The 23,026-nt window shown below is 46.6% G+C and overlaps 1 protein-coding gene across 1 annotated transcript in view; it reads right to left on the reverse strand.

Moving 5' to 3' along the window:
- Positions 1-18,386: 18,386 nt before the first annotated feature.
- Positions 18,387-23,026, reverse strand: part of OPRL1 (opioid related nociceptin receptor 1) — a 62,736-nt gene continuing 58,096 nt past the window's right edge. The window contains exon 4 of the mRNA XM_087720842.1: positions 18,387-20,180. Within this exon, the coding sequence (XP_087576968.1) occupies positions 19,657-20,180 (524 nt within the window). The 3' untranslated portion in view covers positions 18,387-19,656. The remainder of the gene's footprint in view (positions 20,181-23,026) is intronic.

Below are 23,026 nucleotides of genomic sequence, written 5' to 3' on the forward strand. Positions count from 1 at the left end.
TTGAAATTAAATAACACGGATGGAAGAGGGCAAAAAAAAAAATGTCCCCTCTCCCCCTCCTCTTCTGACCCACAAGGAGATGTTAATTTAAACAGACGTGTCCAACTTAATAAGAATTAATCCTGCAGAAATGAGCCTCCCTCTGACATGTGCCGGGTGTCAGAGAAAAGCTGCGGAGAAAAAGATCAAAGAAAAAGAAAGATAAGGGGTTTTTTTCCTACTTCTTTTAAGCACCATAATTTATCTCCTTTTTTAAAAAAAAAAAAAGCTTGGGGGGGAGATTCCCCCGCTGACAAACCGCTCGTAAATCAGCATGCAGGGTTTTGCAAAATGATTCTGGCCTTTTTGAAATGTCTGAGGAGGGGTTCTCTGGAAACTAGATTTATCAGGAAATGAGAGAGGATGTTGATATGTCCCCAGGATTTGAGAAAGCCGTATAGCAGATGCTTTTTCCACATCAAAGGGTGCATATTTACAAGACCCAGATGGCTCCCAAGGCTCATTTCTCTCTCTCTCCTTCCTTCCTTCCTTCCTTCCTTCCTTCCTTCCTTCCTTCCTTCCTTCCTTCCTTCCTTCTTCCTCTCTCCCTCCCATCATCTTCCTTCTTCCATTTCCTTCCATCCATTTCCTCCCTCCCTCCCTCATCTCCTTTATTCCTATCATCTCCATTCACTCCCTCCCTCCTTCCTTCTTCCTGCCTTCCTTCCTTTTTTCCTTCTTCCTTCCTTCCTCCCCTTCTCCTTTATTCCTCTCATCTCCATTCCCTCCTTCCCATCTCCCTCCCTCTTCCCTTCCCTTCTTCCTTCCTTCCCTTCTTCCTCTCTCCCTTCCCATCACCTTCCCTTCCATTTCCTTGCGTCCCATATCCTTCCTTCTTTCACATCTCCTCCCTGCCTCCCATCTCATTTGTTCCTCTTGTCTCCTTTCCCTCCCTCCTTCCTTCTTTCCTTTTTTCCATCCCCAATCTCTCCTACCCTCCTCTTCCTCCCCAACCTCTCTTTCCACTCTTCCCTCACCTTCCTTCTTTCCTTCCTTTCTTCTTTCCTTCCTTCCTTCCCTTCTCCTTCCCATGACTGCCTTTTCTTCCACTTCTCCTTCCTTCCCTCCTTCCCTCCCTCCCATGATCTTCCTTTCTTACACTTCCCCTCCTTTCTTCCCCCCTTCCCCCCTCCCTCCTCCTGTCTCCCATGATCTCCCTTTCTTACACTTCCCCTCCCTTCCTCCCTCCCTCCCACTCCCTCCTCCTCTCTCCCATGATCTTCCTTTCTTACACTCCTCTGTCTCCTTCCTCCCTCCCTCCCTCCTGCCTCCTTCCTCCCATGATCTTCCTTCCTTCCCCTCCTATGTCTCCTTCCTTCCTTCTGTCCATCAGTGTGTATATCAAATCTTATCGAAAGCCACAGACTTCCCACACTGATCTTTCAGTATTAGTTTCTGTAGAGTTATTTCTAACCCTGGATTGTTATATAGCCTGATGTAGTGGAAGATTATGGAACTCCGGTTAGCCCCGCACCCCTTAAGTCCCTGTATCTTCTCTTTCATTCTCTCTGGACGTATTCTAATCTATGCATATCCTCCATCTCCTTCTGGAAACAGGATGCCAAGAATCAGAACTCCAGCTGTGAACTCCCCAGGACCCAATAAAGAGGAATTTTCATCAGCCGATGGAGCATCAACCATGTTCAGATCTCAGGTTCTGAATCCCCTTTGTGGACTTTGTTAATTTGGCTCCTGGGGGATGTAGGAGGCCCAGCCGGTGAGAAGGTGATATTGTTGGTCTGCCAGTGAATATTTTCACCTTTCAACCACCACCTTTTAATGACTTTCAAAGGTTTTTCTCAGCTTCAAAATAGATGCATTAAACCAGTGGCAGCATTGAAAAGATTTTACTACCGGTTCTGTGGGTATGGCTTGGTGGGTGTGGCAGGGGAAGGATACTGCAAATGGATAGATGGATAGATGATGGATGATGGCTAATGGAGGATAGATGCAAGGTGCCACCTATACTGTACCTGTGCATTTTGTTTTTCTTGCTTAAATATAGAACCTTCCCTTTTTCACCCTTGAATTTCATTTTGTTCACCCGAACCAGCTGAATCCCACTCCTGCTGCCACCTATCAAAGATAGTGTCTCCTGCTTGGGCAGGGGGTTGGACTAGATGACCTACATGGTCCCTTCCTCTGTTTTACACCCTTCCACCATTTTACACCTGGGAGACGAGCACTTGAAGGATGCAATGGACAAAAAAACTTTAGATATAGTGTGTGTGTGTGTTTGTGTGTGTGTGTCTGTGTGTGTGTGTGTAGGAAACTTTGCTTCATAAGTCTCCTTTGAGAAGTTGTTTTGTCAAGGCACAGCATTCCTTCAAACACCCTTGGATCCTTCTTCCAAAGACTGGTAGACGTGTCTCTAATGGTGAGATAGGAAATCAATAGCCTGACAGTGAGATAACAGCCTACTAAGTCATGTTAGATGGCCTTGTTTGGGTTTTGAAGACAACTTCACTTGATGTGGCTGAAGTTCCATTCCCTGATGCCTTATCTGTGAATTTGCTTTTGAGTTTCACTTCTCCTAATGTAATGTTCAGGGGCTAAACATTGTGGCTCAGTGGCTAAGACGCTGAGCTTGTCGATCAAAAAGGTTGGCAGTTCGGCGGTTCGAATCCCTAGTGCCGCTTAACGGAGTGAGCTCCCGTGACTTGTCCCAGCTTCTGCCAACCTAGCAGTTCGAAAGCAGGTAAAAAATGCAAGTAGAAAAACAGGAGCCACCTCTGGTGGGAAGGTAGCCTCAATACCAGGAAAGATTCTGGACAAGATAATCAAGCAACGAATTAGCAAACACCTAGAAGTAAACAAAGTAATAGCCAAAAGCTAACATGGGTTTGTCAAATACAGATCATGCCAGACTAATCTTATTGCATTCTTTGACAAAGTGACAAAATTAGTGGACCAGTGGAATGCTGTTGATATAGTTTACTTGGACTTCAGTAAGGCATTTGATAAGGTAGACCATAACCTACTACTAGATAAAGTAGAAGAATGTGGGTTAGACAGCATCACCACCAGATGGATTCGTAACTGGCTAATCAACCGCACTCAATGTGTAATCCTCAATGGAACTGCATCTACATGAAGTATGCAGTGGAGTACCCCAAGGCTCTGTTTTAAGCCCAGTACTCTTCAAAATCTTCATCAATGATTTGGATGAGGGAATAAATGGGGAACTCATCAAATTTGCAGATGATACCAAGCTGGCAGGAATAGCACCCTCATGCTTTTGGCGTGGGTTTTTCACCTTCCCCAGGCTCCAGAGGCTTTCTAGGAGCCTGGGTAGGTCGAAAACAGCCTCCTCCTCCCGGGTCCCCCGAAGGCTTCAGGAGCTTCCGTGAAGGCTCCGAAGGCCAAAAAACGGTCCTACGAGCAAACCGCAAGTCTGTTTTTGAATTTCCGGTTTGCCTATAGGGTTGGTTTTTTGAGCTCCAGAGGCCTCTGGAGGGCGAAAAAAGGCCTCAAACAGAGGCCGAAGTCAGCTGGCCAGTGCGCATAGGCACATTGGAGCTGACAGGGCCAAGCCTCGCATTCTCTAACAAATGGCTCTGTGTGCCACCTGTCGAACTGAGCAAATTAAAATGGTGAAATTAGTCAGGGAAATATTTTTCAAAGAAACTTTGCCACCATTTTTTCCACACGAGCTGACCTCCAACCTCCGTGCCCCTCCCCTCCGGAAAATCTATTAAGGTAATGCCATTACTAAGGTAATGCCAATTACCTCCACCAGACCGATTAGATCGCACAGACTAGGCCTCCTCCGAATTCCATCCGCCGGCCAGTGTCGACTGGCGACTACCCGGAGGAGAGCCTTCTCTGTGGCTGCTCCGACCCTCTGGAACGAACTCCCCGTGGAGATTCGCACCCTCACCACCCTCCAGGCCTTCCGCAAAGCCCTTAAAACCTGGCTGTTCCGACAGGCCTGGGGCTAAAGAACCGTTGCTCCTATCTCGAATGGTATGATTGTTGCGTGTTTTAAATTATGTATTGTTTTGTGTTGTTGTTAATTTGTCTGTATCCCCTCTTGCCTGGTTTGAATTGTGAGCCGCCCTGAGTCCCCCTTCGGGGGGAAAGGGCAACATACAAATGAAATAAACATTCAACATTCAAACATTCAAAATCCAGGAAGGAACACTCGCTACCTCTTTAGCCAAGTATTTCCTGGAGCTCTATGGTACTGGGTCATCTTTTCTTATAAAAGTGAGTAAAATGGGGGGGGGGGGGGTGTTCCGTTTTCTTGCTTTAAAGTTTTAATATCTTCAATGAAAGTACTGAGACAGAGAGAGAGAGGTTAGTTAGACAGAGTGTCTTTTGTCTTGCCCCGGTTAGGATTTCTTAAGCAAATCCACTGGGCTTTCAACATGAAGCCAGAAAATCGGGACTTTTTAAAAACACCCCGGGAGACGGGACAAATTGTTATAAATCATGATTGTCCCGCTGAAATCGGGACGTCTGGTCACCTTACACCTGTGGCCTTTCGTGCCATAGGTTTGCCATCACGGGTATATATAGTCTAAATTTGTAGCACTCATATATGTCTTTATATTGGTGAAAAAGAAGAGGTTTTAAGCAGAAAAGGATTGGTACCGATGCGGGAACGATTTTAGTGCTAAGCTGCAGCCAATTTTTTCCAGAGGTCAGAAATAGTACAAGTACTAAGAATAACTGGGCATTCTATGATGGATAATAATGTCACATAATGAGGCAAAGATAACACTGGTTCTCCAAACACAGGAGTTTATTTGTCTCACAGCACAGTTTCCCAAGAAAACAGCCATTTGCACAGGGAAATAGTCATAAAAAGCTGGGTCATATCATATCAAAATCACAGATGTTTTTAATACATAATTAAGAACATTGCAGAGCAATAAAGCTAGGCCTTCCATATCTGATGTATTGTGGCAGCATCTGGAAAAGGAAGGAAGGAAGGAAGGAAGGAAGGAAGGAAAGAGGAGGGGGAAGGAGGAGAAGCAGGAGGAGGGGAGGAGAGGAGGAGAAGCAAAAGCAGAGGAGGAGGAGAGGAGGGGGAGGGAAGGAGAAGCAGAGGAGGTAGAGAAGAGGAGGAGAAAGGGGAAGGAGGAGGAGAATCAGAAGTGGAGGAGGAGGAGGAGAAGTGGAGGAGGAGGGGAGGGTTGGAGGAGGAGAAGCAGAAGAGGAGGAGGGGAGGAGAAGGAGGCAGGAGGGAGGGAAAGGAGAGTAACGGAGGAGAAGCAGAGAAGAGGAAGAGAAAACGAAGGGAAAGGCGAAATAGGAAGAGGGGAAGCAAAGGCAGATGTGGAAGGAGAGGGGAAGGGAGAAGGAGAAAAGTCCATATCTCAGAAAGCAAAACTGTCAGCATGCCATGCCCTGGTAAACATCTCCCAATACGAAGCAGCCCTCCTAGGCACAAATGTTGGGACGTTGTTAAAATGCTTCCTACCAATTCCAGACTTGTCGTTGCTCAATTTTCTTTGCAGACCTTCTGAAGGTGATCGAGGTTGTTGTGGCTTCAGGACAGTTCTGTGAAATAGGCCAGGGCTCAACTGTTCAACTTGGCCCTGTTACTCAACCTTGACCACTTTAAGAGAGGTGGACGTCAGTTCCCAGAATCCCCCAACCAGCCAGCCTTCCTTCCTTCCTTCCTCACCTCTCTTCTCCTCTCCTTCCTTCTCCTCTCTCTTTCTTTTCCTTCCTTCCCTTCCTTCCTTTCTCTTATCTTCTTCCTTCTTTTTTCCTTCCTTCCTTCCCTCCCTTTTTCTCTCGTCTTCTTCCTCCCTTCTCTTATCTTTTTTCTTCCCTTTTTCACCTTTTCTTTCCCCTTTTTCCTCCTTTCTCTTTCCTTTCTTCCTTCCTTCGTTCTTTCCTTCCTTCCTCCCCCTTCTCAAACACATGACCTCCTGTTTCATCATGCGATCAATCTTTGCCAAATGAGCAAGACGTCGACTTCCCTACAATTTATCAGCCATCAAATTTGCACCCTGTTCTTTCTCTAAGCTGTACTTTAGAATGTCCCCAGCCCTAAGTTTCCCATATATATGATGACTCTAATTAAATTGGTGAACAGGACTTAAATTCTATGCACCTCCTATTCCTTTTTTTCTCTCTACATGACCACAGATATTCTCCTTCTCAAGAGGATTTTTGCTGGCAGATAAAGATCTGATCAGCAAGGACATCCTATGCAGGAAAAGTAATTTTTGCAATCATTTACGCTGAAATATGAAGGCTACATTAAGCGCTTCTAAGAGCCCTGCTCCCTTGGCTGATTGGCAATTAGAACTTGCCCTCAATGTCTACTTAATGTCTTATATTAAGGATATCCATCCTTCCCCACCATCTCTCTGTCTAAACTAAAGCAAAAATTACTAAGCTCTCCAGAAAGCGCAACAGTGGTGGAAAATTACTCAGCGAGCATTGCATTCTGACAAATAAGTCAGTCAGAAACTCTACCAGCCTGGAGATCTTTAACAATTCAGTGAGTGTCATGGAAACAAGGAAAAGGTTGATTGTGTTTAAAATCCGATTCCAAGCAGATGTGGGGCATATAACACAATCCGCATCACACCAACACAAAAATCCATTTTTGGGGGGAATATCTTTTGTCCTGTTGATCTCCCAATGCTGCCTCCATCTCATCCCCATTGGCATCAATGGGGCAGGGTCCAGACATTCTCTGCTGTTATGTGTTGAAATATAATTTCCTCCCTTAGTCTGTCCCCAAAGTATGACAAATCTCTTGGCGTTTGGTCGTTTTGGAGGGAATTTAGTGCCTGAGGACAGAGTCAATCAGAGCAGGAGAGGAAATCTCCTACAGAATTAACAGAGTTGAAAAGGTCCTTGGAGGTCTTCTAGTCCAGCCCCCTGCTCTAGGAGGAGACCCTCTACCATTTTAGAATCAACAATGGGACAGTACAGCTAATGTTAGGATTGTTTTCTGCCACCTGAAGGGTAAGTAGAAAACACTACAGATAGACCAGTCCTCAAATTACAACCACAATGCAGTTATTAAATGAGACATATTATGGGACTGAGCTGATTTTAAAGCCATTTTTTAAAAACACTTTTCTGGAAGATGGTGATGTCTGGAGCCAAATTTGGGGTAACTCAGAGGCTGGGAAAGAAGAGGGGAGGAAAGGAGATTCACTTGCCCAAGAAGACATAAGCTACATTGGGTGGAATGTAGGACAGCTGAAATCATGACACACATATTCTCTTGCTTTTCAGAAGATCCAAGTTTACCTGAATTAGGTGGACTCCATCAAACTAGCTTCATTCTCCATCAAACTAGCTTCATTCTCCATCAAACTAGCTTCATTCTCCATCAAATTAGCGTTCTTCTCCACCAAACTAGCTTCCTTCACCATCAAACATGCTTTTGAGAAGATCCACGTTTACCTGAAGTAGGTAGACTCCATCAAACTAACTTCCTTCTCCATCAAACTAGTTTTCTTCTCCACCAAACCCGCTTTCTTCTCTACCAAACTAGCTTTTGAGATGATACAGGTTCACTTGAATTAAGTGAACACCATCAAACTAGCTTCCTTCTCCATCAAACCTGCTTCTGAGAAGATCCACCTTTACCTGAATGAGGTGAACTCCCATCCAACTATCTTCTGTCCTTCTCCATCAAACTAGCCCAGATTCTGGGGAAATGTCATTTAGGAGTTGCCAGATGAGACCCATCCCAACGCATTAGAAATTTAATCTAGGTGGGACTTTTCTAAGGTTCTGGACATGGTAGGACTTCTTCAGGGCAAGCTCTGCCTTTTGACTTCCAAGACATGAACCTCTCTCACAACTCAAGTTGTTGACCATTCTTGAAACACGAGTCAAGAGGTTGATCTGCTTCTCCCCTCCCCTCCCATTTCAGCCATGCCTGAAGTTGCTCCACATCTCATTCGCTTGGCTCCTTGTTCCCGAAGCCCCCTGAAAGAGAAAAGACACAACACAGCGGCTTGCAACCCTTGGGTGGACAGGAAGTGTTGGGACCTCCAGCAAAATCAACATATTAAACACATGTGCGTATGCATATATGTAGATATGTAATATATATATACTGTGTATGTATGTGCGTATAAGTATAATCATTAACCTCCGGCTATAAGAAACATTTTCCATTTTAAAAAAAATCTGTACAATCAGCTGTCATCAAGAGAAAAAAAGACTTTTGATTTTGGTCTGAAATAAAAATCTGAAGAGCCGTTTTCTTTTGCTCGGCAAAGTTTCAAGAGGCTTCGTTCTTCACAACTTTTTATTTTTAAGAAAAAAAGAAACATCTATTCTCCCCAGGCATCATAATGCAAAAAAAATCTTGTTTTCTCAGGTGCACTGAGACACGAGCTCTGCATTTCACACCAATATTGTTAATGAACATTCATAAGTTGCTTTTTGGAAAGCAGGAGAAATGTTTTTCATTACAAAGAATAGTTGTGGGGGGGGGGTGTGTTGTCCTGCTATTTGGCTGAATCTCTTCCTGGTGAGATGTAGACCATGAGTTTCCCCTTGCACCAAGATTGCTTTGGTTGACTCCTCTCCGTCACTCATAGAATCATAGCCTGGAAGGGACCTTGGAGGTCTTCTAGTTCAACCCCCTGCCTAGGCAGAAAACCGTACGCCACTTCAGACAAATGTTATCTAATTTCTTCTTTAAAACTCCCAGTATTGGAGCATTTATAACATCTGGAGGCAAGTAGTTCCACTGATTCATTGTTCTCGCTGTTAGGAAATTTCTCCTGGGTTCTAAGTTGCTTCTCCACTTGATTAGTTTCCACCCATTGCCTTCTGGTGCCTTGGAGAAGAGCTTGACTCCCTCTTCTTTGTGGCAGCCCCCGAGATATTAAAACACTGCTATCATGTCTCCCCTAGTCCTTCTTTTCATTAAAGTAAACATACCCAGTTCCTGCAACCATTCTTCATATGTTTTAGCCTCCAGTCCCCTAATCATCTTTGTTGCTCTTCTCTGCACTCTTTCTAGAGTCTCCACATCTTTTCTACATCATGGAGACCAAAACTGGATGCAGGATTCCAAGTGTGGCCTTCCCAAGGCATTATAAGGTGGTATTTGTTGTCCAGTCGCTTCTTAAAAGCCTCCACTGATGAAGCACAATTTCTGGAGGCAAATTCTTCCACTTGTTGGTTTTCTCACCGTTAGGAAAATTCTCCTTAGTCCCAGGTTGCTTCTCTCCTTGATTAGTTTCCATCCATTGTTTCTTGTCCTGCCTCCCGGTGCTTTGGAGATTAGGCTGACCCCCCTTCTTCTTTATGGCAGCTCCCCAAATATTGGAAGGCTGCTATCATGTCTCCCCTAAGTCCTTCTTTTCTTGGAAAAATTCCAGGATTGGAGCATCCACAACATCTGGAGGCAAGCTGTTCCATAATTGATTGATTGTTCTTACTGTCAGGATATTTCACCTTATTTCCAGGTGGGATGTCCCTCTGAGGAGATTCTACCCGTTGCTTCTTACTCTGCTCTCAGGAGTGGTGGAGAATAAACGAATGCCCATTCTTCTCTGTGACAGCCCGTCAAGTATTGGAAGATGCTGCCATGTCTCTCTTAATCCTTCTTTTCATTAGGCAAGTGGTACCTAGTTCCCTTAGCTGTTCATTGCACAATTTAGCCTCTAGATCCCTTATGAATATGGCCAATCTTCCTGACACTCCTTCTATGGCCTAAGGATTGGGTTTTTCTTTCTTTCTTTCTTTCTTTCTTTCTTTCTTTCTTTCTTTCTTTCTTCTTTCTCTTTCCTTCCCTTTCTTTCCCCTTCCTTCTTCCTTCCTTCGTTCTTTCTCTCTCTCTTTCCTTTCCTTCCCTCCATTCCTTCTTCCTTCCTTCCTTTCTTTGTTCTTTTCTCTCTCTCTCTTTCCTTTCCTTACTTCTTTCCTTCCTTTCCTTTCTTTGTTCTTTCTTTCTCTCTCTTTCCCTCCTTTCCCTCCCTCCTTTCCTTCCTTCTTTCCCCGCGGAGATTCGGACCCTCACCTCTCTCCTGGCCTTCCGAAAAGCCGTTAAAACCTGTCTGTGTCAGCAGGCCTGGGGTTGATGAGTTCCCTTCCCTCTCGACAGGTGTGGCTGTTGGTTATTTTAAATGTTTGTTTTGTATTTGTATGTTCCCTTTCCTGTTTGAGTTGTTCGCCGCCCTGAGTCCCTATAGGGAATAGGGCGGCATATAAATAAAATAAAACTTCAAACTTCAAACTTCCTTCCTTCCTTTCTTCGTTATTTCTTTCTCGCTCTTTCCTTCCATCCTTCCTTTACTTCCCTCCTTTTCTTCCTTCCTTTATTCTTTCTTTCTTTTTTTCCTTCCTTCCCTTCTTTCCTTCCACCTTTCCTTTCTTCCTTTCTTCATTCTTTCTTTCTCTCTTTCCTTGCTTTCCTTCCCTCCTTTCCTTCCTTCCTTTCTTCGTTCTTTCTTTCTCTCTCTCTTTCCTTCCTTCCTTTTCTTCCCTCCATTCCTTCCTTCTTTCCTTTCTTCGTTCTTTCCTGTGTCTTTTCCTCTACATCCTCCTTGGTTCTGTCAGACCTGGAAGCCATCTTTTACTCTTTAGATTTCAGGCCTCCGCCACTTTCTACTGTGGGAAAATGGGAAGGGGGGGGGAATTATACAGAGTATGGATGATGTGTAGCCATAATAACATTCTTTCTCAGAAAGTCAAGGTCACTTTTGTCCCTGCACCTGGACGGATGTGGATCAGTGGTGAAATTCAATTTGTTTTTACTACCGGTTCTGTGGGCGTGGCTTGGTGAGTGTGGTAGGGGAAGGATACTGCAAAATCCCCATTCCCTCCCCACTTCAGGGGAAGGATACAAGATCCCCATTCCTTCCCCACTCCTTGGAAAAAGATACTGCAAAATCCCCATTCCCACCACACTCCTGGGGGAAGGATACTGCAAAATCCCCATTCCCTCCCCACTCCAGGGGAAGGATACTGCAAAATCCCCATTCCCTCCCACTCCAGGGGAAGTTTACTGCAAAATCCCCATTCCCTCCCCATCCAGGGGAAGGATACTGCAAAATCCCCATTCCCTCCCCACTCCTTGGAAAAAGATACTGCAAAATCCCCGTTCCCATCCCACTCTGGGGCCAGCCAGAGGTGGTATTTGCCGGTTCTCCGAACTACTCAAAATTTCCGCTACCAATTCTCCAGAACCTGCTGAATTTCACCCCTGATGTGGATGGAAGGAATCTTTCTTTGTGGCAATAAAGGATTGGACCATGTGATGGACATGTGGGTTCTGGGCAAGGACTTGAACTTTCACCTGGGTAGGAAAACCTGAAAGCTTTCAGATTCGGGTTTCCCCAGATGTGCCAATAGGACATATTTAATAAAATGGAACTTTGAGGAAACTCAAGAGTCTTCTTTTGCTGGGGGTGTTACTTGGGACCCTGACATTAACCGGAATCTCTTCTAAAATACTCTACCAGCTGCCCCGAACCTCGTGAAGGAAAAAAAGAAGACAGGTGTTTTCCTGCTTTCCTTCCAGCATGGGGTCATTTTAAAACAAATTAACAGAGTTGGAAGGGACCTTGTAGATCATCTAGTCCAGTGTTTCTCAACCTTGACAACTTGAAGTCCTGTGGACTTCAACTCCCAGAATCCCCCAGCCAGCATAGCTGGCTGGGGAATTCTGGGAGTTGAAGTCCACAGGACTTCGAGTTGCCAAGGTTGAAAAACACTGATCTAGTCCAACACACACCCACCCCTGCTCTCCACTCTCCTGCCAGAACAAAATAAAAACAATCCTGCAAGGTGTTGGTGAAACACAGCAGAATAACAGAGCTGGAAGGGACCTTGGAGGTCTTCTAGTCCAACCCCCTGCTCAAGCAGGAAACCCTATACGCCATGCCAGACAAGATGGTCATCCTGCCTCTTCTTAAAAACCTTCAGTGTTGGAGCACCCACAGCTTCTGAAGTCAAGTCATTCCTCCAGTTAATTATTCTCCCTGTCAGGAAAATTTCTCTTTATTTCCAGGTTGCCTCCCTCCTTGATTAGTTTCCATCTATTGCTTCTTATCCTGCACTTTGGGGCTTTGGAGAATAGTTTGACTCCCTCTTCTTTGTGGTAGTCCCTCAAATATTGGAAGGCTGCTATCATGTCACCCCTAATCCTTTTTTTCCCCATTAGACTAGACAATTCCTGCAACCATTTAGCCTCCAGCCCTCTAATCATCTTTGCTGCTCTTAAGAGCCAAGGTGGCGCAGTGGTTAAATGCAGCACTGCAGGCTACTGCTAGATCAGCAGGTCAGCGGTTCAAATCTCACCAGCTCAGGGTTGACTCAGCCTTCCATCCTTCCGAGGTGGGTAAAATGAGGACCCAGATTGTTGGGGGCAATATGCTGACTCTCTGTAAACCGCTTAGAGAGGCCTGAAAGGCCTATGAAGCGGTATATAAGTCTACTGCTATTGCTATTGCTATTCTCAGATAGATTAAGAGAGTTGGAAGGGACCTTGTAGGTCATCTAGTCCAATCCCCCCCCCAAGCAGGAGACCCTACTCCATTTCTGAAAGATGGGAGTCCAATCTCTTCTTCTTGAAAGCCTCCACAACCTCTGTTCCATGGGTGGATGGAACTCACGGTCCTTGTTTCCAGGTTGAATCTCTCTCCTTGTTTAGTTTCCATCCATTCTTGTCTTTTTAGCAGCTGTGCTTCCCTTGTAGTGAAGAAGGCAATTCGCTGCCAAGAAATGTCTGGAGAACTTCTCTTCTCCTTCGTCCTGAAGCGATGCAGAGAGGTCTCCACCCAGATATCGGTTGGCTTTTCTGTGAAAAGTCCTCTGGGCCTCCTTTTTCTTGACTGGAGGAAAAAGTCACAGTATCCGGCCTGCAGTCATCTTTTCTTTCAGATCTTTTGGCCTGCCCCACTTTCTATTATTCTACTATGCCTTTTTCTATTGTGGGAAAACGGGAGGGGGGGATTGTAAGGAGTTAGATGCTATGTAGCCATAACAACATTCTTTCTAGAAAGCCAAGGTCATCCTTTGTCTCTGCACCTCTGCACCTGACCGGAACTGGATGGGTGGAACTGCCAGAATGGAAGTGGAAGATTGAACCATGTGATGGGCTGGTGGGTGTGGAGGGGGACAAGATCTTGAACTTTCAACTGGGTGGGGAAAACCGGGAAGCTTTCAGATTCAGGTTTCCCCAGATGTGTCAACATGGCTCTCTTAATAAATTGGAACTTTGAGCAATACTTTGCCTTGGACTCTGATTTAATTTTGGATGCTATTTGGAACCCTGACATGCAGAAGGAGAGATCAACGAGGAGGGAAGTGGGAACGATGGGAATAGCCTTAAGTGGAAGTCATGATGATTAGGTCTTTTCACTCGACGGCCACATGGAAGGACGTGTCGTTTTCCGTTGAGCACCTGTTGAAGGCTGCTAACACTCGGCGCAACCCACAGAAAGCTCCATCTTTGCAAAAATGAAAAGACCAGGACCAACACACCTCCACAAGTGATACCGCAAAACTGGCAAAGAGGTCGTTTTTCACGCAACGATCCACTGGATCTAAACGCTGAACCTGTGCAACCCTTCCATGCTTCTGCTCCAGATTGCTTTTCATTGTGGGAGGGAAGGGTGTGTGTGTGTGTGTGGGGAATCTCACTGGACTTTTTGGCACTTGTTGTTAAAACACAGGGGATTTAAAAAGAGAACATTCCTAAACTCTTATCATGTCCAGTTATGTCTCTTTTTTTTTTACAAGGAAAGAAAGAAAAAAAAAGAAAGGAAATAAAAAACGCCGATTACAAAAAAAGAATGGGGTTTTTTTTGTTTTTGTTTTTTTGGTGGGTGGGTCTTCCCAAAACACAAATTTATACAATTCTCCGAAGAATTTGCAACCACCAATCCGGAAAAATATCTTGATCCCTGAAGACTTTCTTGGGAAGAAGAAAAGACCAAGTCCATTTTCCATCGATTTTTGCAAAACGTTGCGATATACGCACAGCTGCCGGGTGCGTATTTCTATAGAGGAAACCTAGCATGCCGCTTCAATAGAACCTCCCAATTCAGGGGAAGTCTACCTGCACAATCAATTGCGCAACTATTTTAATTCCCACTCTCTCTTTGCTCTCATCTTTTTCTTCTTTCTTTGTATGGGCTATGCATGTGGTACGTATGAGATGAATGAATGTCCCACTTTTATGATTATATTGTTGTAAATTTTTGTGTTTTAACTATTACGTGGGGTCTGTTCGGGGGAGTGTATGAGTATGTGTGATTCGGAGGACCTGCCGGGAGCTGCGGGGGCTATGGGGGTGGTTGAGGGGACCAGAGACACGGGAGAGGGTCGGGGTATTGCAGTCGTAACAGGGAGGGGCAGATACGGCGGGGACTTCAGGGCAGGCCATTACCGGGGAAGGAGGGTTCGCTACATTACAGAGATCCCTCCTTCCGGCCCTGGGAGTCCCACTCCGAGACCAGATGGCGTAAGTAGTCAGGACCCTGGTCTCAGGCTGTTGTTGCTAAATGCCAGGTCTGTTGTCCATAAAGCTCCTCTCGTCCGGGACTTAATTTTAGACGAGAGGGCAGACCTGGCATGTATTACTGAAACCTGGCTGGGCCCAGAGGGAGGAGTCCCCCTTGTAGAGCTGTGCCCAGAAGGATTTCAGGTGCTGCATCAGCCGAGAGCCCAGGGAAGGGGTGGAGGTGTGGCCGCCGTTATCCGGGAGTCGCTAGTTCCTCGTAGGGTCCCTGCTCCGGAGATTGTCGGGTGTGAGTCTTTGCTGTTAAAGTTGGACCTCAAGGGTCAAGTGGGGTTGCTGCTAACGTACCTGCCTCCCAACAGCGTTGCAGCAGCCCTCCCCTCGCTCCTCGAGTCGGTAGCCGAGCTGGCAGTTGAATTCCCTAGGCTGATGGTCCTGGGGGACTTTAACTTGCCATCGCTCGGTGAAAACTCTGATGGGGCGCAGGAGTTCATGGCTTCCATGACAGCCATGGGCTTGACCCAAGTAATTCGAGGCCCAACCCACTCAGCGGGACACATGCTTGACCTTGTATTTCTCTCGGAGCAGTGGATTTATGATCTTGGTCTGAGGGGGAGCGACATCATACCCCTGTCGTGGTCAGACCATTGCCTACTGAGGCTCGACTTCCGGAGGCCAAACCCCCACTGTAGGGAGGAGGAACCGACCAGGTGGTTCCGCCCCAGGCGTCTTATGGAGCCATCAAGGTTCCAGACAGAGCTTGGGGTTATTCCTGACACTTTCGCCCACAGTCCGGTGGAGACTCTGGCTGCTGCGTGGCACTTGGCAGCGTCAGAGGCCCTCGACCGGATTGCGCCACTGCGGCTCCTCCGAGGCGGCGGATCCCGGAGACCTCCTTGGTTTACCGAGGAGCTCCGGGAGATGAAGCGCCGGAGGAGATGCCTAGAGCACCGTTGGAGGTCCGATAAGTATCGAACCGAGCAATGGTAACCACCTGCACCAGGGAATATACTAGGGCACTTAGGGCTGCAAAAAGATCGCACATAGCCACCCTGGTCGCATCCGCTGAGTCCCGCCCAGCCGCCCTGTTCAGGATAACCCGCTCCCTACTGAACAAAAGGGAGACGGGGGAACCCCTGCAGGGCAGAGCTGAAGAATATGCCCAATTCTTAGCGGACAAAATTGCTCGGTTTCGGTCGGACTTGGACTCCACACCTGCAGTTCCAGCCGAGGCACAGGGGGATCAGGGGGAACAGCTCTGGGTTGAGTTTCAGGACGTTACCCCCAGGGATGTGGACAAGGCCATGAGAGCTGTAAGCTCCTCCACCTGTGTTCTGGATCCGTGTCCTCATGGCTGGTTGTTAACTGCAGTGAGGTGACACGAGGCTGGATCCAGGCGGTTGTAACCGCCTCCCTTCGGGAGGGGAACTTCCCCGCCGCACTGAAGGCGGCGGTGGTGAGACCCCTCCTGAAGAAACCATCCTTGGATCCAGCTGTCCTCAACAGTTATCGTCCGGTCTCCAACCTTCCCTTTCTGGGGAAGGTTGTTGAGAAGGTGGTGGCCTTCCAGCTCCAACGGTCCTTGGGAGGAAGCAAACTATCTAGACCCCTTCCAGTCAGGCTTCAGACCCGGTTACAGCACAGAAACCGCTTTGGTCGCATTGATGGATGATCTTTGGAGAGCCAGAGATGAAGGACATTCCTCCATCCTGGTCCTTCTTGACCTCTCAGCGGCTTTCGATACCATCGACCATGGTATCCTTCTGCGACGACTGCGGGAGGTGGGAGTGGGAGGCACCGTGCTACGGTGGTTCTCCTCCTACCTCTCGGACAGGTCGCAGTCGGTGTTAGTGGGTGGGGAGAGATCGTCCCCAAGGCCCCTAAATTATGGGGTGCCGCAGGGCTCGGTCTTATCCCCCCTACTATTTAACATCTACATGAAACCGCTGGGAGAGATCATCCGCAGGCACGGGATTAGATACCATCAATATGCGGACGATACTCAACTGTATCTGTCCGCCCCGTGCCAAATCAATGAAGCGGTTGACGTGATGGGCCGGGGTCTTGAAGCCGTTATGGACTGGATGAGGGTTAACAAGCTTGTGCTCAACCCAGAAAAGACCGAGTGGCTGTTGTGTTTCCCTCCCAAAGATTTGGCCAATATTCCAACACTCAGGCTGGGGGGTCAAATTTTACACCCCTCAGAGAGGGTCCGCAACTTGGGAGTCCTCCTGGATCCACAGCTGTCATTCGACCACCATTTAACGGCTGTGACCAGGGGGGCATTCGCCCAGGTACGCCTGGTGCGCCAGTTGCGACCCTACCTGAACCGGGAGGCACTCACAACAGTCACTCGGGCCCTTGTGCTCTCTAGGCTGGAATACTGCAATGTGCTCTACATGGGGCTGCCCTTGAGGAGCATCCGGCGACTTCAGTTAGTGCAGAACGCGGCCGCGCGAGTGATCGCGGGTGCACCCCGATTCACCCGCATAACACCTATCCTCCGCGAGCTGCGCTGGCTACCTGTCGATCTCCGGATGCGCTTCAAGGTGCTTTTACTCACCCATAAAGCCCTACATGGCAGTGGATCTGGATACTTGAGAGACCGCCTTCTGCCGATTACCTCCCTACGACCTATAAGATCGCATAGACTGGGCCTCCTCCGCATTCCATCGGCCAGCCAGTGTTGGCTGGCAACTACAAGGAGGAGGGCCTTTTCAGCAGTCGCCCCGACCCTTTGGAACGAGCTCCCCGTGGAGATTCGTACCCTCTCCACCGTCCAAGCCTTCCGCACAGCCTTGAAGAACTGGCTCGCCCGTCAGGCCTGGGGATAAGGACCGTTACCCCGCCCGAATATTGAATGCATGGTGTTGATTTTACTATATGTTGTCGTCTTAATGTTGTATTCCCCCTCCCTTGGTTTTCTGTGAGCCGCCCTGAGTCCCGTCAGGGAAAAGGGCGGCCTACAAATGTCAATAAAACCATAAAACCATAAAAAACATTCCAAACCGTGGAGCTGTAGAACAGGAGGACAATTTGCCTTCCCCTCACTCCCCCGAGAAGCAGGGACTGGAGGCTGTTTAGAGAGGAATACGAAGTATGAATAGAATCGGGGCTCTTTTTCCTGATCTGATGCTTAGGAGTCAGCAAAGTTACTTTTAATTGTCTACTTTTATCTCTTTGTCCTTAAAAAAAAAACTGGCCAGGTTTTTTCCCCCCTACTTGAAAAGCTCAAATCAGCTCAAGGCTTCGACTTAAGATTTCTGCCAGAAACCCTGAATTTGTTGTGGCCTGCCAGCGGCCAGTGTAGCTGGCAGCAAAGTTGGACAGTGAGGAGGTTGGGGAGGAACATGGGCCAGTCCTGGAGGCTGGGGAAGGCTCCGATGAGGGGTCTTGAGTCGGGAGGCAGAGGGGCGGGGGCAAGGCCGTCTGACAGTTCTCAGCTGCCTTCGGAGCTACGCAGCAGTGAGGCAGAGGAACAGCTGGAGCCTGTTTCCAATGTGTGCATGGGCAGAACTGCCAGAAGAAAAGGACAGCTAAGAAATCAGGGTCGACTTGGGAGTAAAGCCACAGGTGGACGGTGAATGGCCCCTCCCATAGGAAATAAAAGAGGAGCGAAAGGGGAGGGGGCTTTTGCAGGAAACAATTAGTTTGTTCGTTCATTCATTGATTTCAGGAGTGTGAAGATCTGTCCGTGAATCTCAGAGACTCTGTGCCAAATCTTTCCTTGCACAGCACCTCATTTGGAAAATATTTACATGGCAGCTTTCCAAGCTAGATAAGGTCTGTGGTCATAAATCCACCTTCGAAAGACTGTTTGCCAGGCCTTTGCTGAAGGTGAATGAGAGGAATTCACAGTCGTTTAATAAAAGGGGTTTTTGTCGGAACTAAGAATCTGCTTCGTGCTTTTCGGGGAAGCCTGGGTCAGAACCAAATTCAAAAAAAAGCAGAAAAATCAGGGTTCAGAAGTTTTGCCCTTTAAATCCACCCACCGCCTGGAACTCACAATTTTTAATCCCTTGACCTTGTGGCCAGCATCAACCGGTTGCAATTGTTCCACGTCACATCAGATTAAGATGTGATTTAAGGTTAAGGATCCCTCACGATCCAACGTTTAGAGTCCATCCAGGTGAAGAAACACAGGTGAGTCTTTTGCACAGCAGAGGGGGGAGGGAAAGCATAAGGGATTATTTTTCCCCAACTTGATCGCTGTGCAGGATCTGGAGTCTGCCTACATGCAAACTGCCTATCCGTGTTCGAAGAGTCACTGATTTCAAAATTTGGACTCTCCTATGAAGAAAAAACGCCGTTCCAGCTTACCATCAAAGATAGTAGTTTTCCAAAATTAAAGCCAATTCAACGTGCGCGCCAAAAATCCCTCTAGGCCTCCATTGTTTGGAAAACAGCATTTAGAAACAAACTTCCCCCAAAAATGTCCTTCTCTATTTTTTTTTCACTTTCCTCTGGCCCAAGGATTCAGTTGAGAAATGGTTTTGGAGTCTTTTTCCGCAATTTGCAAGGCTGTTGAAGCCGCCAAAATAGGCAAAATGTACACGTTTTGGTTTCTTTTGCTTCCCCGCTGCAAAATGGTTGACAAGGATGTCCAGCGCAGACAGAGTTTTGCTCCATGTCTCTTGCCTGGATTTGAGGTGTGCGAAATGCGCAGAACCGACAGTGTTGGCAGGATGTTAATGACGATTCTACGCAAGGTGTTAACGTCAGGTGAGCCTCATTTGTAGATGTTATCGTGGCGTCTTCTACTAGCACATTGGTGGTCTTTTCCCCCACTTCTTGAGTGTCTTTTCCCGACAGGCAAACATGCACAAGCACACTTGAGGAGCACACAAGCACACCCACAAACACGCCCACATACAGAGAGAGGGACAGCCGCACGTTTGAGGGGGGGGGGGAAGCCTGCACGATGGCACGCCTGTCGACAGAGGACTCCGGAAATCCGTCACCTGAAAAGTATCTCGGAGTTCAAAGCCCGATACAATCGTCCAAAGGAGAAGCGTCGAATCCGTGCTTCCCGCTGAACTCCGAGGGCAGCGAGGCTTTTTAAAATGTTCCACATCCCCATGGGTCTCCGATCCTGGGTCAAGGCAGCGGGCCACGCTCTTTCAAAGAGCTGTGATCTGCGTCAGCTCCGACGTGGGCGTGGTAGGGCTCTGCTGGCTGACGGGGACCATGGGGAGCTCCACGCCTAGTCATGCCGGGTTGTTAGTCCCGTCGGAGTTCTTGCAGGCGTAGGCCACGTCCTTGGCGATGCTGCACATGCGGTTGGACATCTGAAGCTCCTTCCTGAAGGCCGAGGGGAAGCAGAACTTCTTGAAGCACGTCTTGAAGTTCTCGTCCAGGAAGGCGTAGAGGACGGGGTTCAGGCAGCTGTTGGCGTAGCCCAAGGCGGTGCAGAAGTACAAGATGGATAAGCTGAGTTCGTTGTCGGCCTTGGCTCCCAGGCTCCGGACCAGGACGAAGATGTGGACGGGGGTCCAGCAGATGATGAAGACGGCCACCACGACGAAAACCAAGCGAGCGATACGCCGGAGGTTCCTGTCCTTCTCCTTCGATCCCGAGAGGACCCGGACGTTTTTCAGGCGCCGGATCATGAGGCTGTAGCAGATGGTGATGACCATCACTGGGATCATGAAGGAGAAAAGGAAAATGCAGATTCCGAAAATGGGCTCCCAGTAGTCCTCGGGCTCAGGAAGCCGAATGAGACAGTCAATTTCTGCAAGGAGAAGGAAACACAAATGAATGAGGAGGTTGGAAGCCATTCGGACTATTTGTCCCCTTCCGTGGCGTATCAACCCTTCTCATATAGGTACAGCAGAATAAACAGAGATGGAGTGGAGTGGAAGGGAAGGGAAGAGAAAAATGGAATGGAATGGAATGGAATGGAATAGAATAGAATAGAATAGAATAGAGAAGTAGAGAGCGGAGTAGAATAGAATAGAATAGAATAGAGAAGTAGAGAGCGGAGTAGAATAGAATAGAATAAAATAGAATAGAATAGAATAGAGAAGTAGAGAGCAGAGTAGAATAGAATAGAATAAAATAGAATAGAATAGAATAGAGAAGTAGAGAGCAGAGTAGAATAGAATAGAATAAAATAGAATAGAATAGAAATAGAAAAGTAGGGAGTAGAATAGAATGGAATGGAATGGAATAGAATAGAGAATGGAATAGAATAGAATAGAATAGAATAGAATAGAATAGAATAGAATAAAAAATGGAATGGAATGGAATGGAATAGCAGAGTTGGAAGGGACCTTGGAGGTCTTCTAGTCCAACCCCCTGCTTTGGCAGGAAACCCTACACCACTTCAGACAAATGTCTATCCAACATCTTCTTAAAGACTTCCAGTGTTGGAGCATTTACCACTTCTGGAGGCAAGTTGTTCCACTGATTCATTGTTCTAAGAAGAGGGAGCCAAGCTATTCTCCAAAGCACCTGAGGGCAGAACAAGAAGCAATGGGTGGAAACTAATCAAGGAGAGAAGCAACTTAGAACTGGGGAGAAATTTCCTGACAGTGAGAACAATTAATCAGTGGAACAACTTGCCTCCAGAAGTTGTGAATGCTCCAACACTGGAAGTCTTTAAGAAGATGTTGGACAGCCATTTGCCTGAAACGGTATAGGGTTTCCTGCCTAGGAAGGGGGTTGGACTAGAAGACCTCCAAGGTCCCTTCCAATTCTGTTATTCTGTTCTGTTCTATTCTGTTCTATTCTGTTCTATTCTAAATATTGGAACAGTGCTATTTTATTGTGAGTTGGACTAAAGAGAAATTTCCTAAGGGTGAGAACTATCATTTACAGATGATATCATTTGCAGGAATTGGGTATGTCTAGTTTAATGAAAAGAAGGAGCAGGAGACATGATAGCAGTCTTCCAATATCTCAGGGGTTGCCACAAAGAAGAGGGAGTCAAGCTATTCTCCAAGGCACCTGAGGGTAGAACAAGAAGCAATGGGTGGAAACTAATCAAGAAGAGAAGCAACTTACAACTAAGGAGAAATTTCCTGACAGTTAAACAACTAATCAGTGGGACAAATTGCCTCCAGAAGTTGTGAATGCTCCAACACTGGAAGTTTTTAAGACGATGTTGGACAACCATTTGTCTGAAGTGGTGTAGGGTTTCCTGCCTAAGCAGGGGGTTGGACTAGAAGACCTCCAAGGTCCCTTCCAACTCTGTTATTCTATTCTAACATTGCTATTTTTTTTTCCAAAAAATAAAGCAAGAATGCTGGTTCATTGAGGTCTGTGCAAAGCTTTGAATTTCAATAACTTGAAACCTCATTATAATGTGGCAAAAACACTTCCTGAATATGCAATTAGGCCTTAACAAGATTGTGCTGAGAATATTATGGGATGGGATAAAGGGCTCCATATAGAGTTATGGAGCGTGCCCATTAGATGCTTAATGACTGAAACCATCCTCTTCTTTTAAGGACCTCATAATCCGCTGCGGCATGGGCAACTGAATGGCGCTAGCAGAGTATTTTAATGACCAGATGCCTTTCCTGTCCCCAATGTGGAGTTTTGTTCAGCAGATCATATTCTCATCGTGCCCAGAGAGAGAAATATCTGCTCCTACCTAGGATTGAACTCACAGCCACCTAATTGTGAGGCAAGAACTTCCCCTCTAGGCCACCACACCAGTCGCTTGATGACATAAATGATGCTGGCTAATCGAGCAACTCATTCCAAAGGCATCTGTCTGAAGTACGATAGCCCTCGACTTACAACTGTTCCTTTAATGACCGTTTGAAGTTACAAGGGCACTGAAAGAAGTGGCTTATGGCCATTTTTCAAACTTAACGACCGCTGCAATCATGCAATCAAAACTTGGATGCTTTTCACAAGCCCAAAACCTGAGAGAGAACTTTTATAAGATGTTTTATAGATGGCATTTAGATCATAAAAAAACTGGCTTGCATGTATCCGAATTTACAACCTAAATGCTGGAGATGCGATTGTGTTGATGCTACATATTACCATATATGGTGGACTTGTAAGAAAGTTAAAGCATTTTGGATAAAAATATGGTGGATTATGCAAAATATTTTTAAAAAGTGGATAAAGTTTACTCCCCAGTTATTCCTGTTAGGTATAACTACTGATTGTACAGTTATAGAGAGTAATTTGATTTTGTACTTAATAACTGCAGCAAGACTGTTGGTGGTGCAATACTGGAAGAAGGAAGACTTGCCTACTATTCAAGAATGGACGTTAAAAGTCACAAATTTAGCAGAGATGGCTAAAATATCAGCATATCTCAAGGACCACTCAGATGAGAAATATAAACTGGAGTGGAGAAGATGGATTGACTATATTCAAAATAAATACGGGACTAAGAAATTCCAGATAGTTTATGACTGAAGATACAAGGAATGATATAATCTGTTTAGAGTTAGCCTGACAAAAGAGGAGTTAAAGCACAAATGAAAGAGGATACTAACTTTCTTTAAGTTTATTTTAGAATATGTTTGTTAAAGATTTATACCCTGTATTTGTTCTGGGAAGTCGGAGAGGGGGGGGAAGGTTGGGAGGGGGGTGGTTTCGGGTAGGGAGTAA

The sequence above is a fragment of the Thamnophis sirtalis genome, unplaced genomic scaffold (assembly GCF_051295495.1).
Source record: "Thamnophis sirtalis isolate CommonGarterSnake01/CBP01778 unplaced genomic scaffold, rThaSir2_p1.2 scaffold_7, whole genome shotgun sequence".
Classification (NCBI taxonomy): Eukaryota; Metazoa; Chordata; class Lepidosauria; order Squamata; family Natricidae; genus Thamnophis; species Thamnophis sirtalis.